The sequence below is a fragment of the Oncorhynchus mykiss genome, chromosome 2 (assembly GCF_013265735.2).
Source record: "Oncorhynchus mykiss isolate Arlee chromosome 2, USDA_OmykA_1.1, whole genome shotgun sequence".
Lineage (NCBI taxonomy): Eukaryota > Metazoa > Chordata > Actinopteri > Salmoniformes > Salmonidae > Oncorhynchus > Oncorhynchus mykiss.
The window spans coordinates 25,447,039-25,462,082 of record NC_048566.1 but is presented as its reverse complement, the minus strand read 5'-3'; the positions used below and the strand labels follow the sequence as shown (position 1 = coordinate 25,462,082).

At 43.1% G+C, this 15,044-nt stretch overlaps 1 protein-coding gene across 1 annotated transcript; it reads left to right on the top strand.

Moving 5' to 3' along the window:
• Positions 1-1,200: 1,200 nt before the first annotated feature.
• si:ch211-198c19.1 (uncharacterized protein LOC100151013 homolog) lies at positions 1,201-2,529 on the top strand. The gene is made up of 2 exons (XM_021626064.2): positions 1,201-1,359; positions 1,648-2,529. Exon 2 carries the CDS (start codon positions 1,671-1,673, stop codon positions 2,196-2,198), a length of 528 nt encoding a protein of 175 aa, XP_021481739.2. The 5' UTR covers positions 1,201-1,359; positions 1,648-1,670; the 3' UTR covers positions 2,199-2,529.
• Positions 2,530-15,044: the final 12,515 nt, after the last annotated feature.

Here is a 15,044-nt window from a genome sequence, read left to right as displayed (position 1 = left end):
GGGGAAAGCTTTGATATGGCAGAACAAGGTGGATTAAGCAGACAGAAGAGAGCATGCTGTGCTACATTTTCAGGGGCTCCAAGTGTTTACTATACTGACATCTCTCTCTCCCTTCTTCACACTCTCACTTTGTCCCTGTGGGACATTCATTACAGCTTTGTGTCAAAATGTAATAATAGAGACAAACACAGGATATTTTATTCATAAAGTAAACAAGATAGTGATACAAATGTCTGCAAGGAAACGGTTAGCAAGCAATGGATGCTTAAAGACAGATAGGCTGACTCACCAACCCCAGTCATGTTCTCTGTCCCCAGGGGAAAGTAGAATGCTACTCTCAGCCAGGTTGTTATGTGTTTTCCAGTCTCACTGTTATCCACACTAACACATTTGTTTATTTATTAATAAATAAAATGCAAATGAGGAGGAATATTATCAAGGCAAACAAGCACAAATACAAACACGGGGCTGTAAAAAACGCGATATTCATGAAGTCATTTCTAATCCCGTAGAATGGTACTTTGCCAGTAGTGTATAATTCCTCCAGGCCTTTGAAGGTGTTAGACAAAATGAAGTATGGCACCTGGAGAATGGGAGTGATTATACAGTAACAGAATGAAATGTCACTCATGAAAACCTGTAATCCACAGAATGGCTTTTTACTCTTTTCATCTATTTAAATAACTGTTATGGACACAGTAATAGGCCTACAGTACTATACACACTAGGCTACTCTGTATCTACTCTTCTCTCTCTCTCTCTCTCTCTCTCTCTCTCTCTCTCGCTGCGTTAAGTTCTTTCAAATGGATAATGTTTATCAGTAGAAGTGAAAGAGGAAGTCCTGTAATGTTTGCCACTGCATCCTGTGAGAAACAGTATATGCCGATGTAGACAGCTCTCACAAGAGCTGACTTTGATCTATAAAACACAGCTGTTTTCTCACCTTCCTTTTTTAATTTCTTCTCTCTCATTAGACCTGGGTTCAAATGCTATTTGAAATTATTTCAAGTACTTTAGATATGCTTGATTGAGCTTGCAATGCGCAATATAACCTAGAGTATGCGTAAAAGTGCAAATCCTGTCCATCCAGCAATCCAGGCAGGCTTAAGCAAACTCTCATAATACCTGAAATATTTCATATAGTATTTGAACCCAGGCCTGCTTCTCATGCAGTAAGCAGATGCATGCACTGTATACAGTACATGAGCCCTCCCTCAAACACTCATGACAGAACCCGGTCTTCCTCTGCTACAGCAAGGGTCAGGGGCAACACTGCGACCAACACAACCATATACCACAGTCTTTGAGCAGAGACCTGCAAGCTAAACCTACAGACTCATCCTATAGCGACATTGCGGGGTAAGGAGATTCTAGTGAACTTACTAGAGCAATAAGGAGATTCTAGTGAACTTACTAGAGCAATAAGGAGAATCTAGTGAACTTACTAGAGCAATAAGGAGATTCTAGTGAACTTACTAGAGCAATTGATACATTTTAGTGCTGGATAAAAAACAGATGGAGATTTTCTTGGAAATATCTACAGTTTTGTCGATAATCAAATGTTATCCGTTTTATACATGATAAGCACATTTTGTCACTATGTTTAGGAAGAATTTATAATATTTTACATGTAATCACTTGTCATAGATAACCCTTAATTGGTGTTCAGCATGGCCAATCACACCAGCGTCCTGAGATGCATCCTGCTACTGCTATTGGCCGTCACTCTGGCCTCGGCTTTGAGAACATTGGACACGAATGAAGAGCTGGAGAAGACTGGCTTCGGGACCCCGCCCCCTCGCCACGGCCTCAAACTACTCCTCTGGTATGTCCAGACCTGCATCGACAACAACATGGTGTCTCTCTGTGACCCCAGGGAGGGAGCATACGGGTTCCATATGTTCAAGAACTATAAACTGTTACTCCCCAAACTGAAAGACCAGAACCTGTACACCTACTACACCATTGGTAACCTCCATTCCCACGGTGCAGAGAACCTGCCCTATGAAGTGAGGCGGTACTACGACAAGGACAACCTCCTCAGCAACCAGGACAGGGTGTTGGTGAAGTACAACCAGAACAACAATCACATCGACAAGATCTACATCTCAGAGCACTACAAGCAACGCAAGACCTACATGATCGGGCCCAATCTTCTCTCCTCTCTCAGACAGCCCAGCTGTCTTGCAATGATATGATGTATGAATATAAAATCTGTACATTATGCTTTTCACTGTTGTTTTTCTTGCCACAAACCTGATGGCATTACTAAACCTGTAATATGTCAACCTGACTTCATTGGTGATGTGTTCACTGTAACTTTCTGTTTCCTTTACAGACACGCTATAGAAATGCATTTTTACAGACAGAACATTGCGATCCTGAGTGCACTGAAATCAAGTTAATTTATGTCTGCTATAATGCAGGTCAGTTTAGCACATTGACAAATGTCCTTGTTCAATCATTCCTATTGATGTTGATTCAACTGATGACTACAACATGACTATAAAATGTGAACGTAATGCAAAAGAGGGTATATTTTTGTTGTTGTTTCCGATTGTTTCATGCTACTTCTTATACAATTTTAGAAGTGATGATCACAGAGTGAAAGTGTTCTCTATGCCAGTGGCGGTCGGTTCCTTTCAAGTTGAGGGAGGACGATTATTTTTTTTATGAGCAAGGCCTTATTTCTATTACAGCATATTGGATGACTGTCATTCATATTCCATTCACCCATCTCAAAGTAACATTGATAGGTTTAGGCTACTTACTACATGATACTCAAATTTTCCGTATACATTGACACATTCAATACCACCTTGCACACTCTTGCCTGCATCTAGCTGATCTAGGATGTAACTATTAGTCCAACAGTTGCAAACGAGAGTTTCTATTGGACAAATTCAGGTATGTTTATCCCCATTGTGTTACGTTTGCTTCCGTTTAAGAAATGTTTTCAACAGAATCGGCAGAATGAATAAACCGCGGATCACACACAAAAGCAGTTCACTTTCATAGCAGCCAGATCGTTGTATAAAGATTGTTCAATAATTCCTTATCACACCTACGCGCTCTCCTCCTCTCACCTTTTCCCTTCTCTTGTGTACTTCAGTGCACAACACATCAGCTGTCTGTGATCAGGCGAAGCGAAAAAACCTTTCCAAGCCAAACATTCATATTACGTCGTTGGTCACCATATTAGCTAACATGAAGTCAACACCATAGCTACAAGAACTAATGCATTAGTAAACCCACTACAATCATGACGTACAGTGTTGCAAGCAGTTTAGCAGTTACACTGGTGGCCCCGGTGGCAATAAATTAATACAACCAAAAGCTTACCTTGACTTGGAAAAGTTCCATAGCCAGCTAGGTAACATAGCATCCTTCTCTGTTTGAGCCGAGTGTTTGAGTAGGCTAACTAGCTAGCTAGCTGCATTTTCAAGCTAAGTAAGTGAAAATGAAAGTGAAAAAATACTAAATATAGCTATATCTTGCTCACTTGCTTCTCCTTCGTTTTTGAAGGAATTTGTTTGTTCAAAACTGTTTTCTTTCTCTCTCTTTGGGGTCAACTACTCACCACATTTTAAGCAGTGCAGTGCAATGCTAGCTGTAGCTTATGCTTTCATTCTCTCTCATTTTCATTCATTCTCTGATCCTTTGATTGGATGTACAACATGTCAGTTTATGCTGAAAAAGCTTTGATAGGTTGGAGGATATCCTCCGGAAGTTGTCATAATTACTGTGTAAGTCTATGGAAGGGGGTGAGAACCATGAGCCTCCTAGGTTTTGCATTGAAGTCAATGTATGCAGAGGAGGATGGAAACTAGCAGTCCTCCGGCTACACCATGATGCTACCCTACAGAGTGCTGTTGAGGCTACTGTAGTGTTTTTAATCAATTAATTGGTGACGTGAATGTATTTAGTATAGTTTTATCTAAAAAAAAAAGATTACTTGTTTAATGTTTTATTTTTATGAAATTCACTAAGGATGGCGGTCCTCCCCTTCTTCCTCTGAGGAGCCTCCACTGCTCTGTGCTCAACCAAGCCTGGCACCACCTTGAAGGGGAAATTTTGGTGGTGGTGTTGTTTCTACTGGGGCTTTTGCAGTGTAATGCCAGGTCCTTTGACATATACCACTTAAGTTTCTGTTCATCGTTTAAAATTAACACTTCTCTATTCACCACTTTCTCCACTCACCCTGAGAGTAATCGGGGGGGGGGGGGGGGAGAGAGAGAGAGGGGGGGAGAGAGAGAGAGAGACAGAGAGAGAGAGATTAAAATGGATAGAGAGCTAAAGATATAAAAATGACTCTATGAACAGCTCATAGAGGATGAGAAATAGCATGTTTACTGAAATGAATAAGGATAGCAGGAGAAACAACCATGAGTAATGGTTTTAGTGTGAGACCATATGTCCATATGACTGTTTTAATATCCCAGTGCACAATATGTAGTGCAATAGTCTACTCAGGTCTGTGGATTGCTATCATAATCTCAGTACAGACCTTTGACCATTATCCAAACAGATTAGTTAAAACATTGGCACAACTCTACATTTAACATATTTCTGTATTTTACTAATAGACAACATTTGAGTTGTTTCCCAGTAAAGAAAAAATGCTATCCTAGTTTTATAGCTATTACACAATACAAGAAAGAATGTAATTTGATCAATTGTAGAATGAGGGAGAAACAGCCTTCTTTCTTCTGCAACCCTCTCTCTCTCTCTCCTCCGAAGCTCCCTACACTCCTACAGTAACTCCAGACCTGAGAAAGACTTCTACTCATTCATCTTGAGCTCTGCTATGTTGCCTCAGGGAGGACACCAATTTTGCAGGTGTACTTTTCCTTCAGGCCATATTCAGATTTGATTTGATACTCCCACTGAGAATGTTATGGCGCTCCTGAAAAGAGCCATGGGTAAATAAGTCCAATGTGGCCAGATCATTTATAGGGGGCTTCTATCAATACAAACTGTTGAGGTGTTGATGGGGCTCTGTGTGTGTGTGTGTGTGTGTGTGTGTGTGTGTGTGTGTGTGTGTGTGTGTGTGTGTGTGTGTGTGTGTGTGTGTGTGTGTGTGTGTGTGTGTGTGTGTGTGTGTGTGTGTGTGTGTGTGTGTGTGTGTGTGTGTGTGTGTGTTTGTGTGTGTGTGTGTGTGTGTGTGCGTGTGCGTGCCTGTGTGCTCCTATAAATACATGATGAATTACATTCATGTGTGAGATGTAAGTGTACACACCATGAACACACCCGGCAGAATTAAACACACACACACACACACACACACACACACACACACACACACACACACAAACACACACACACACGAGACAGATCAGTGATGTTCTACATATTATATTCTTCTCTCATCGTCCCTGTGCCTCTGTCTCCCTTTTTGTTCTCTCTAAATGAGAATTAAATCAAGTCAGATTAAAGGCAGCGCTTGGAGGAGCACATGGCTCTGATGTGTCTGTCCATGCTTAACAGGAGACAGGTTTTTCTCTTTCTGCACTAGCTGCCTGGGCGGATGGGGGGAGTCCGTCTGACTCCGAGCAGCTCTTTGACAGAATTCTAAAGCGGCAGAATGAACAGATGTCTCCCAATGATTAATGTGCCTCTCTTCTTCTCCTCTGAAGAGCTGCATGCCTGTGCATCTCTTACCCTTCTCTCTCTTCTCTATCTCTCTCTCCTCCTTCTTATAGTCACTCTGTAAAGCTAGTTTGTTCACTTACTTCTCTCTCTTTCTCTGCCCCCCTCTTGCTCTCTGTCTTTCCCCAAGTTCATCCTTCATTTAACTCTTATGCCTCTCTTTCTCTTAATCTTGTCTCACAGATATGAAGCCTATCAGAGGTGGGGTTATAGGGCCATGGAGTGATATAAAGTTTTTTTAATGGACAAAATAATGGGTTAGAGTCTTGGAGAGTTAGGCGATGTGTGGTAGGATGATATGAGGTGAGAATATAATATGGCTGAGATGGCTGTGGATAGTCATGTAGGTTGAGACTGCTTTATTGAATAGAAATACACTGGGATGATGGTATGTCAGTTCCGCACACATTTCCATAGGAAGGTGCAAATGACATAATGGTAAGTGAGCTATCCCAAAGCTTCCAGAGAGAACAGCACTGGACTGCTTTATTTCATAGATATAGTTACATGCACGTAGCGTGTTGGGGATATGGGGGTAGACAGGCTGTGAAGGACAGAGGATGGTTGAGGGCTCTTGGAATAAGACTGGTTAGTGTGTACTGACGATTACACACGAAATCCAAGAAACAGAAACAAAAAGAGGTAAGTCAGGCACTTCTCTCCTTGGAAAGTAGAGGGCAGAATAGCAGTGCGGGTAGGTTTGATGAGATTGTTTCTAGAGCAGACCTCCTAGTCATTGGATTGCCTTCTTTAAGACACTTCCCTTTTTCATCACAAACCACATGACAACTGGAGCATAACTCCAACATGTTCCTTTTTTTAAGGGTTTCAGCCCCATTCAAATATTGTTAGAATTTATGAGAGCAAAACACACATAGAGAGACACACACAGAGAGATGCACACAGAGAGATGCACACATTGTAGCCTATTCTACACTTTACGTCTCTCTCTCTTTCTCCCCTCAGTCTCAATCTCTCTATCCATCTCTTTTGAGGCAGGCCTCTCGCAGCAGACCTTTTTCTCCCCCTGCAGGTCAGTCTGAGTATGAGAATGTCTACTACACCGTCTCCTGGGGAAAAGAACATTAAAACCTATACTGCTTGGTAATGAACACCAGCCTATGGTAAAGGGCTCGCATTAAATATTTACACTGCGGTTAATATTTTATATGGCAATTTTGTATTTAAATTGGATTTAATATTTAATATGAATACAGCGCTAAGTGGGGATGACTATTTTCTAAACATCAGTCCAGACATCCTACACATGGTTGGTTGCAGGAGTAAATAGAGGTATGATGGGCATACTGCACATAGACACAGGGGTGGAACACACACACACACATGGACATACACACACACTCACACTGTGTAGGTGAGTGAATGTTTAGTTGCACAGTCCAATCCCTTTGAATGAAATTTGCCTATGGACACTGACAGATACATAGCACCATAAAACAAAGCTCAGCGGTTCCTGAAATATTAAATATTAAAACAGAGTTTTCCGCTCAGAGCTTTCTTCTGGCCCTGCAACAAACAGCAGGGGAGACAATTGCTAAATCCTTTGATGAGTTTCCAAAGACAGATTTCTTGGAAAATGTACAAATGAGGGTGATTCTAGATAGACAGCATAGACTGTAAAGATTAGTACAGATTTATCTGAAGGAAAACGTCAGGAATTCACAGAATATTTGTGTGTGTGGCGATGGGGAGATGTGATGGAGTGAGTAATGTGAGGATTTCTCATCATTAATACGTGGGTTGTAGAGAACCTGAACTAACTCACCTGATTCACCTAGTCAAGGGCTTGATGATTAGTTGACTATTTGTTTCAGGAGTGCTAGCTGTGGAACAGGTCAAATACATGGAACAGCTGGGGATAGATGTTTGAGAACCCCTGCAGTACAGTGCAGGGGCAGGGGAGGCCTGCCCTGTAGATATACAGTAGGTAGATGTTTGAGAACCCCTGCAGTACAGTGCAGGGGCAGGGGAGGCCTGCCCTGTAGATATACAGTAGGTAGATGTTTGAGAACCCCTGCAGTACAGTGCAGGGGCAGGGGAGGCTTGCCCTGTAGATATACAGTAGGTAGATGTTTGAGAACTCCTGCAGTACAGTGCAGGGGCAGGGGAGGCCTGCCCTGTAGATATACAGTAGGTAGATGTTTGAGAACTCCTGCAGTACAGTGCAGGGGCAGGGGAGGCCTGCCCTGTAGATATACAGTAGGTAGATGTTTGAGAACTCCTGCAGTACAGTGCAGGGGCAGGGGAGGCCTGCCCTGTAGATATACAGTAGGTAGATGTTTGAGAACCCCTGCAGTACAGTGCAGGGGCAGGGGAGGCCTGCCCTGTAAATATACAGTAGGTAGATGTTTGAGAACCCCTGCAGTACAGTGCAGGGGCAGGGGAGGCCTGCCCTGTAGATATACAGTAGGTAGATGTTTGAGAACCCCTGCAGTACAGTGCAGGGGCAGGGGAGGCCTGCCCTGTAGATATACAGTAGGTAGATGTTTGAGAACTCCTGCAGTACAGTGCAGGGGCAGGGGAGGCCTGCCCTGTAGATATACAGTAGGTAGATGTTTGAGAACCCCTGCAGTACAGTGCAGGGGCAGGGGAGGCCTGCCCTGTAGATATACAGTAGGTAGATGTTTGAGAACTCCTGCAGTACAGTGCAGGGGCAGGGGAGGCCTGCCCTGTAGATATACAGTAGGTAGATGTTTGAGAACCCCTGCAGTACAGTGCAGGGGCAGGGGAGGCCTGCCCTGTAGATATACAGTAGGTAGATGTTTGAGAACTCCTGCAGTACAGTGCAGGGGCAGGGGAGGCCTGCCCTGTAGATATACAGTAGGTAGATGTTTGAGAACCCCTGCAGTACAGTGCAGGGGCAGGGGAGGCCTGCCCTGTAGATATACAGTAGGTAGATGTTTGAGAACTCCTGCAGTACAGTGCAGGGGCAGGGGAGGCCTGCCCTGTAGATATACAGTAGGTAGATGTTTGAGAACTCCTGCAGTACAGTGCAGGGGCAGGGGAGGCCTGCCCTATAGATATACAGTAGGTAGATGTTTGAGAACTCCTGCAGTACAGTGCAGGGGCAGGGGAGGCCTGCCCTGTAGATATACAGTAGGTAGATGTTTGAGAACTCCTGCTGTACAGTGCAGGGGCAGGGGAGGCCTGCCCTGTAGATATACAGTAGGTAGATGTTTGAGAACCCCTGCAATACAGTGCAGGGGCAGGGGAGGCCTGCCCTGTAGATATACAGTAGGTAGGTAGGTGTGTGGGGCCCGGCTGTCTCTCCTACGTTTTGACCCTCTGTCATTACAAGGCTGGAGGGAGATCTCCATCTATTTATCACACCGGATCATCAGCCAGTCCTTTGTGTTTTCCTATACCCATCTTCTTCACAGTGATAGCAGTAGGCAGACATTATGCGGTGTGCCCAGAGAGAAAATAATGAAGAGAATCCGCCAGGCTTGAGTGTTCTCTGCCAAAGTGGATGGGCAGAGAGAGCTAATCAATCATGGCTCGTTCAGTTAGAACGAGGATAAAGGAGGTGATGTCTGGAGGGACCGTTAGCCTTCTCACTCTGACGAGGCTCATTCCTCTACAGCACTATGTACATTACAATGTGGATACTAAAATGCTGGCTTAATGTCTGCCTTCATTTACATTTAACTAGATTCCATGACATTCTGTATAAACATATCCTGGAGAGCTTGGTTCTGGTATTTTGCTGATTTGTTCTCTCATACTATGATAGGAGAGCAGATACAGACCTCCCATATAGACATGGTAATCATGATTGCATAACAACAGTCATTACATCATTTATCATTGCAACGATGATATGATGGCTGCAATCAATTTATGAGGGTTTTGGTTTGTTAGAAAACACAAAGGTGTGCTTGCATACCTTTGTGGCAGCGGTAGAAAGGAAATCCAATCTGCATCCCTCTTTCTGGGATGACCACTGCAAAGTCTCTCCATCTCCCTCTCCCTCTTGCTCTTTGCTCATAGGCGATTCTCACACTATTATTGTCTGGCCAACCTGGGGAAGTAACCCAAAGCCATCTCATTAATCCAATGTGATCTGACCAGGGACAATCATGCAGGATTGAGGCATTGCAGTCTCTCAAACAGTAAAGTTCTGGGGAACCTAATAGATTCTCTGTGTATTTTAATTCCATAAATCAAAAACAGGATGTGGGGGGTACAGAAAAAAGACACCTCACACCTCACACAACGCCTCACACCCTCCACTTCCCCTCCTCTAAAGAATCAACAGATTATGTATGGATATGAATCAGAATTAATATGGGTGGGGGGCATAGGGTGGCATGGGAGGGCAGTAGAAACGGTTGTCCAGTTAGTAGTGTGAGTCAGAGATAGAGAGAGAGATCCCAATGTCACCCAGTGACAGGAGAGAACAGCGTCTTCGTTAGGGCGGTGAGTTGTCCTCGCATTTACATCAGAACCGGGGCAGACAAGAAGAGAGGAGAGCAGCTTCAGTGGCGCGCTAACCAGCATTCCTCCCCTAATCACTCACTCAGTTATCATAGTCAGACAGGTCCGGCGATCGTACTAATGGCACTTGAGATGTCTATGTCTCTGCATTAAACATTAATTTAACTGATCAGGGGGAGAGTGATGAGTGTCACACACTCGCTCGCATGTTGGCTCTCCCCTAATTTCCGGTCTGTTCTCTTCTTACCCATCCCTCTCTGTATTTATCAAGGCTGTAATGCAGCAGAGATGGCATGGATGATGAGCGGGCTGAGAGGGAGGGACATGCCATGCGTCTCTGATTGCCTCCGGGGTTGCTAAGGTCATGTGTTATTGCATTGTTACCATAATATCATCTCTAATGTGACTCCCGGCCCCTGCCTCTATAGTGAGACTCATCATTCAGGGCCCAGCCTCTATAGTGAGGCTCATCATTCAAGGCCCAGCCTCTATAGTGAGCCTCATCATTCAGGGCCCAGCCTCTATAGTGAGGCTCATCATTCAGGGCCCAGCCTCTATAGTGAGACTCATCATTCAGGGCCCAGGCTCTATAGTGAGACTCATCATTCAGGGCCCAGGCTCTATAGTGAGACTCATCATTCAGGGCCCAGCCTCTATAGTGAGGCTCATCATTCAGGGCCACTTGATATTTCCAGCCAAAGAGCAATATCATGACCTGATTCAAGTGCTGAAGCTTGAGTACTGTCCTGTATATCTGTCATTTAAACTTCACAGGGCGTTTTGCATGCAACCATGTCACTTAAGAATTAATACGTCCCTTTAATAGGGAGAAAAATAACATAGATTACACGCTATATAACTCTATTACACTGAATAAACCACTCCTAAGACTCTTTAGTTCTCTCCTCCTCAAAGTTCTCATATCGAGCACTGAGTAATCTCATTTACATGCAGAGACAGTCTCCCCATCCCCAAAACCTTGCAATTCAAAGGCCCTAGCTGCACTTAGCAATTTTAATTAAAAGTTATTTAATCCAATCGGGACGTAATCACCTCAAATTAAGCTCTGCTTTTCTTTGTCTGAAATTGTCTTTGTCTCTATTGGGTTGAGCAGTGAGAATACTTTGCCTCGGTAGAAGTATGTGTCAGTGAACCGTGGTGGGAGGGGAGGTGGTCCTGCCTTGCTCTCAGAAGACCTGTGTGTTAAGCATGGAAATGTCACTGAAACTAGAACAGGGAACGTGTCCATTTGCTATGGAAAGACATGTCATCCTGAAGCACAACACCTGGTATCCTTGACAAAAGCTGATGAATATGATGTGTGTGTGTGTGTGTGTGTGTGTGTGTGTGTGTGTGTGTGTGTGTGTGTGTGTGTGTGTGTGTGTGTGTGTGTGTGTGTGTGTGTGTGTGTGTGTGTGTGTGTGTGTGTGTGTGTGTGTGTGCATGTGTGTGTGTGTGCTCGTGCGTGTGCATGTGTATGAGGGTGTATGAGTGTGTGTGACTGAGAGAGAGAGTGTGTGAGAGAGAAAGGACAGTGAGGAGAGGAGGAAGGTGAGAACAGAGTTTAAATGGATCTGTCCTGACCTCCAAGGGAGTCTATTAGATTACCACTGTTCTCTCATGGTGACAGCCCACAGATTCACAATTTTGGAGGACACACAGAGAAGTATTCACAGCTCAACACTGCCCTCCAATGGAGTGAACTAAGATCAAATACCTGGAAACATAGTAGGCCTTTTTCCCCCACTGACAATTAGGCTGGACTGCAATTTAGTGATCACTTTTCATTTATGATGCCAAGGGAGGCCTATGTATTTACTGTTACAATAAGCCTACCAGAGATTTGATTAAAGAAGTTAAACTCTATCCGTTAGTGCCTTGTTTCCAGGACAAATTTAATTCAGAATAGTCATATAGTCAGAATAGTCATTTGTTGCTCCAACATAACTGTATCGATGAGTTGCCTTTCATTGCTTTGGTTAATTGTTTGGCCAGTGTCTGTTTCACCTTTGGTTCTTAAAGATTCAGACATATTCTTAGATGTCACTGTTTAAATGAATGCTCTTTGCCGTTCATGTTGTAGCGACCTTAACCCAACACCTAGCAACCTCATCAAGAGATTCAGACCTCTTGCTGTAATGGTTAAGGTGTTGGCTTGACAGTTGTTGGACTAGGGTTCAAGTTCCAGTTGGGGCTACCTCTAAATTTGTTAGTGAGACCATCAGAGAGGTGTGTACACGTGACGAGAGACTTGGTATAGAGAAGTGTGGGGACACGCTCTCCCGAAGGAAAGGGGGTAATGTAGCGACCTTAATTAACCCAACACCTAGCAACCTTGTCAATGGGTTTGGACCTCATGGTGTAACGGTTAAGGTGTTGCATTGACAGTCGCTGGACCTGGGTTTTAGTCCCGGTTCACTACATTGGTGTCAGAGGTGGGATGGCGCCAGTGAGGTCATCATAGAGGTGTGTATACTTGAGAGACTTGATATGGAGAGAAACAGTAATGGTGTCTTTTTGTAAGCACTAACTCTGCTATGTTTCGTTGCATAACCGCGGGAAGTAGTTTGTGGGTGGGGGTGCAGCAATTTGGCTGCGCTGAAAATGTCTATATCTGTCCGCTAATACAGGACTAGTAAAGGCCCAGTGGAGTACTTTTGTGAATTGTTTTTAACTAAATGTATTTGAGTATTTACCAGCATTTGTAACTTGAGTCTGATAATTATCTGTATAAAACAGTTAATCTGATGATACTTCTGGAAAAGAAAAAAACTGTTGTTCATATGTTTTTCAGTTTCTTGAAATACTTCATTCTATGTGAGAACTTAATGGTCTATTTGTTCCTTTCCCACACACTCATCCAGAGCGACTTACAGTAATGAGTGCATCAATGTTCATAGGTTTTCATACTGGTCCCCCATGGGAATTGAACCTACAACCCTAACATTGCAAGTGCCATGCTCTACCAACTGAACCACTTCATCACATCATCATAATTCACTTGTCGTCCCAATATGCTCAATTACTGTATTGTGCATTGTTTTTCTTCAAGGTGATGTGAAGTCCACAGGTACAAACCTAGATGCCAAGCCTATGTACAATGTACTAAACTATTGAGTCCTGCAAGATACTTTTCTTAGTTAAACAACTACCTTTTTTGCCAAAGCAGAGATGCTGTAAAAAGGTTTTGGCCCATTCTACAGGCGTCTATATTGGTTTGCTAATACAAGCAAAGGCCCATTGTACAACTTTGGTAAAAAAATATTTTTTTAATTAGAAAAAAAAAAGATTGTATTATTTTTATTCTTCTGATTTTTCAGGGGGTGCCTCAGCACCCTCAGCAACCCCTACTTCCCGTGGGTATGGTTCGTTGGACAAAGCCTATGGGGAGAATTAATGGCATTTTCGAAGGGTTTTGGGATAAAGGCTAAAAATAAGATCTGTGGTAAACACAGGCTTAGAAGATTTTATGTTTGAAGAATTTATGTAATGATAAACAACACAAAGCACATAAAGGATTCATAATTCATAAAGGTCATGTTAACCGACTGCTATTATCTCATAGAACAAAACTTAAGCATGTGTTAACCTCAGACCTTATTTTTGCAGTTTATTCTAAAACTCTATTCATTCCCAATTTCATTTTTCACATAGGGATGGCTGAAGGAAAAACAGAGGTAACTTATTTCCGGGTTTTAGGACTACAAGCTGGCAAGCTCTATAGAGAAGCGTGGGGACACGCTCTCCTGAAGAGAGGGAGTAATGTAGCAAGCAATCTTAACCCAACACCAAGCAATCTTAACCCAACACCAAGCAATCTTAACCCAACACCAAACAATCTTAACCCAACACCAGGCAATCTTAACCCAACACCAAACAATCTTAACCCAACACCAAGCAATCTTAACCCAACACCAGGCAATCTTAGCCCAACACCAAGCAATCTTAACCCAACACCAAGCAATCTTAACCCAACACCAAGCAATCTTAACCCAACACCAATCAATCTTAACCCAACACCAAGTAATCTCATCAAGGGGTTCAGACCTCTTGGCGTAATGGTTAAGTAGTTTCATTGACAGTCGCTGGACTCAGGTTTGAGAGTCCAGGTCTGGGCTACCCCCAAATCCGCTATAATGTTTTGAGCATTATTAAGTACATTTTAGGAGTTTAACCAGGTGGAAGAATTGGCAACAACCAAACAAACTGCCGCCCAAAATTTACTGCAGCCATACCGGATGTAAAATCTATTTTTTTAAATAGCCCAGAGACTGTAAAATAGCCATGCATCCAAAAGACTAGCCTACCAAATAAACAGCAACAATGTGGGTTTTAACCAATGATGTGTATAAACCGTGTATAACTGACTGTATCGAAGCCACCGGACAGCCCTCTTGGCACTCCTCCTCAGTCATCAACAGTTTATGCTCCTCAACTGAATCTCGCTCAATTAATTAATGAGACTACAAGACCGAATCCCAGAGCACCTAACAAATCAGCGCTATTGGACCTTATTCTAACAAAGACCCCTCACAAATACACATCGACTGGTACATTCTGTAATAATGTCAGTGATCACTGTGCAATAGCTTGGGTTAGATATACAAAAATGACCAACGCCAAACCCCGTTATATTTAAAATAAATTTTAGACTATTTGATGAACAAGCGTTCTTACATGATCTGTACCATAATATTGACAGAGTAAGTCTGATTCCTGATGTTGACATTGCCTGGGACTGTTTTTTATTACATTTGTGATCGAAATTTTATGATCGAAATTTAGAATCAGTGGAAGGGCCAATCCCTGTTTTTCAGATAACTTGGCAGAATTGATTAGAAAGAGCAATATCTCTTGGGCTCAAGCTAAACATACAAATGCTCCTGTTGACTGAGCCTCCTTCAGAGATTAAAGAAACAAATGCGCAGGTTTGATCA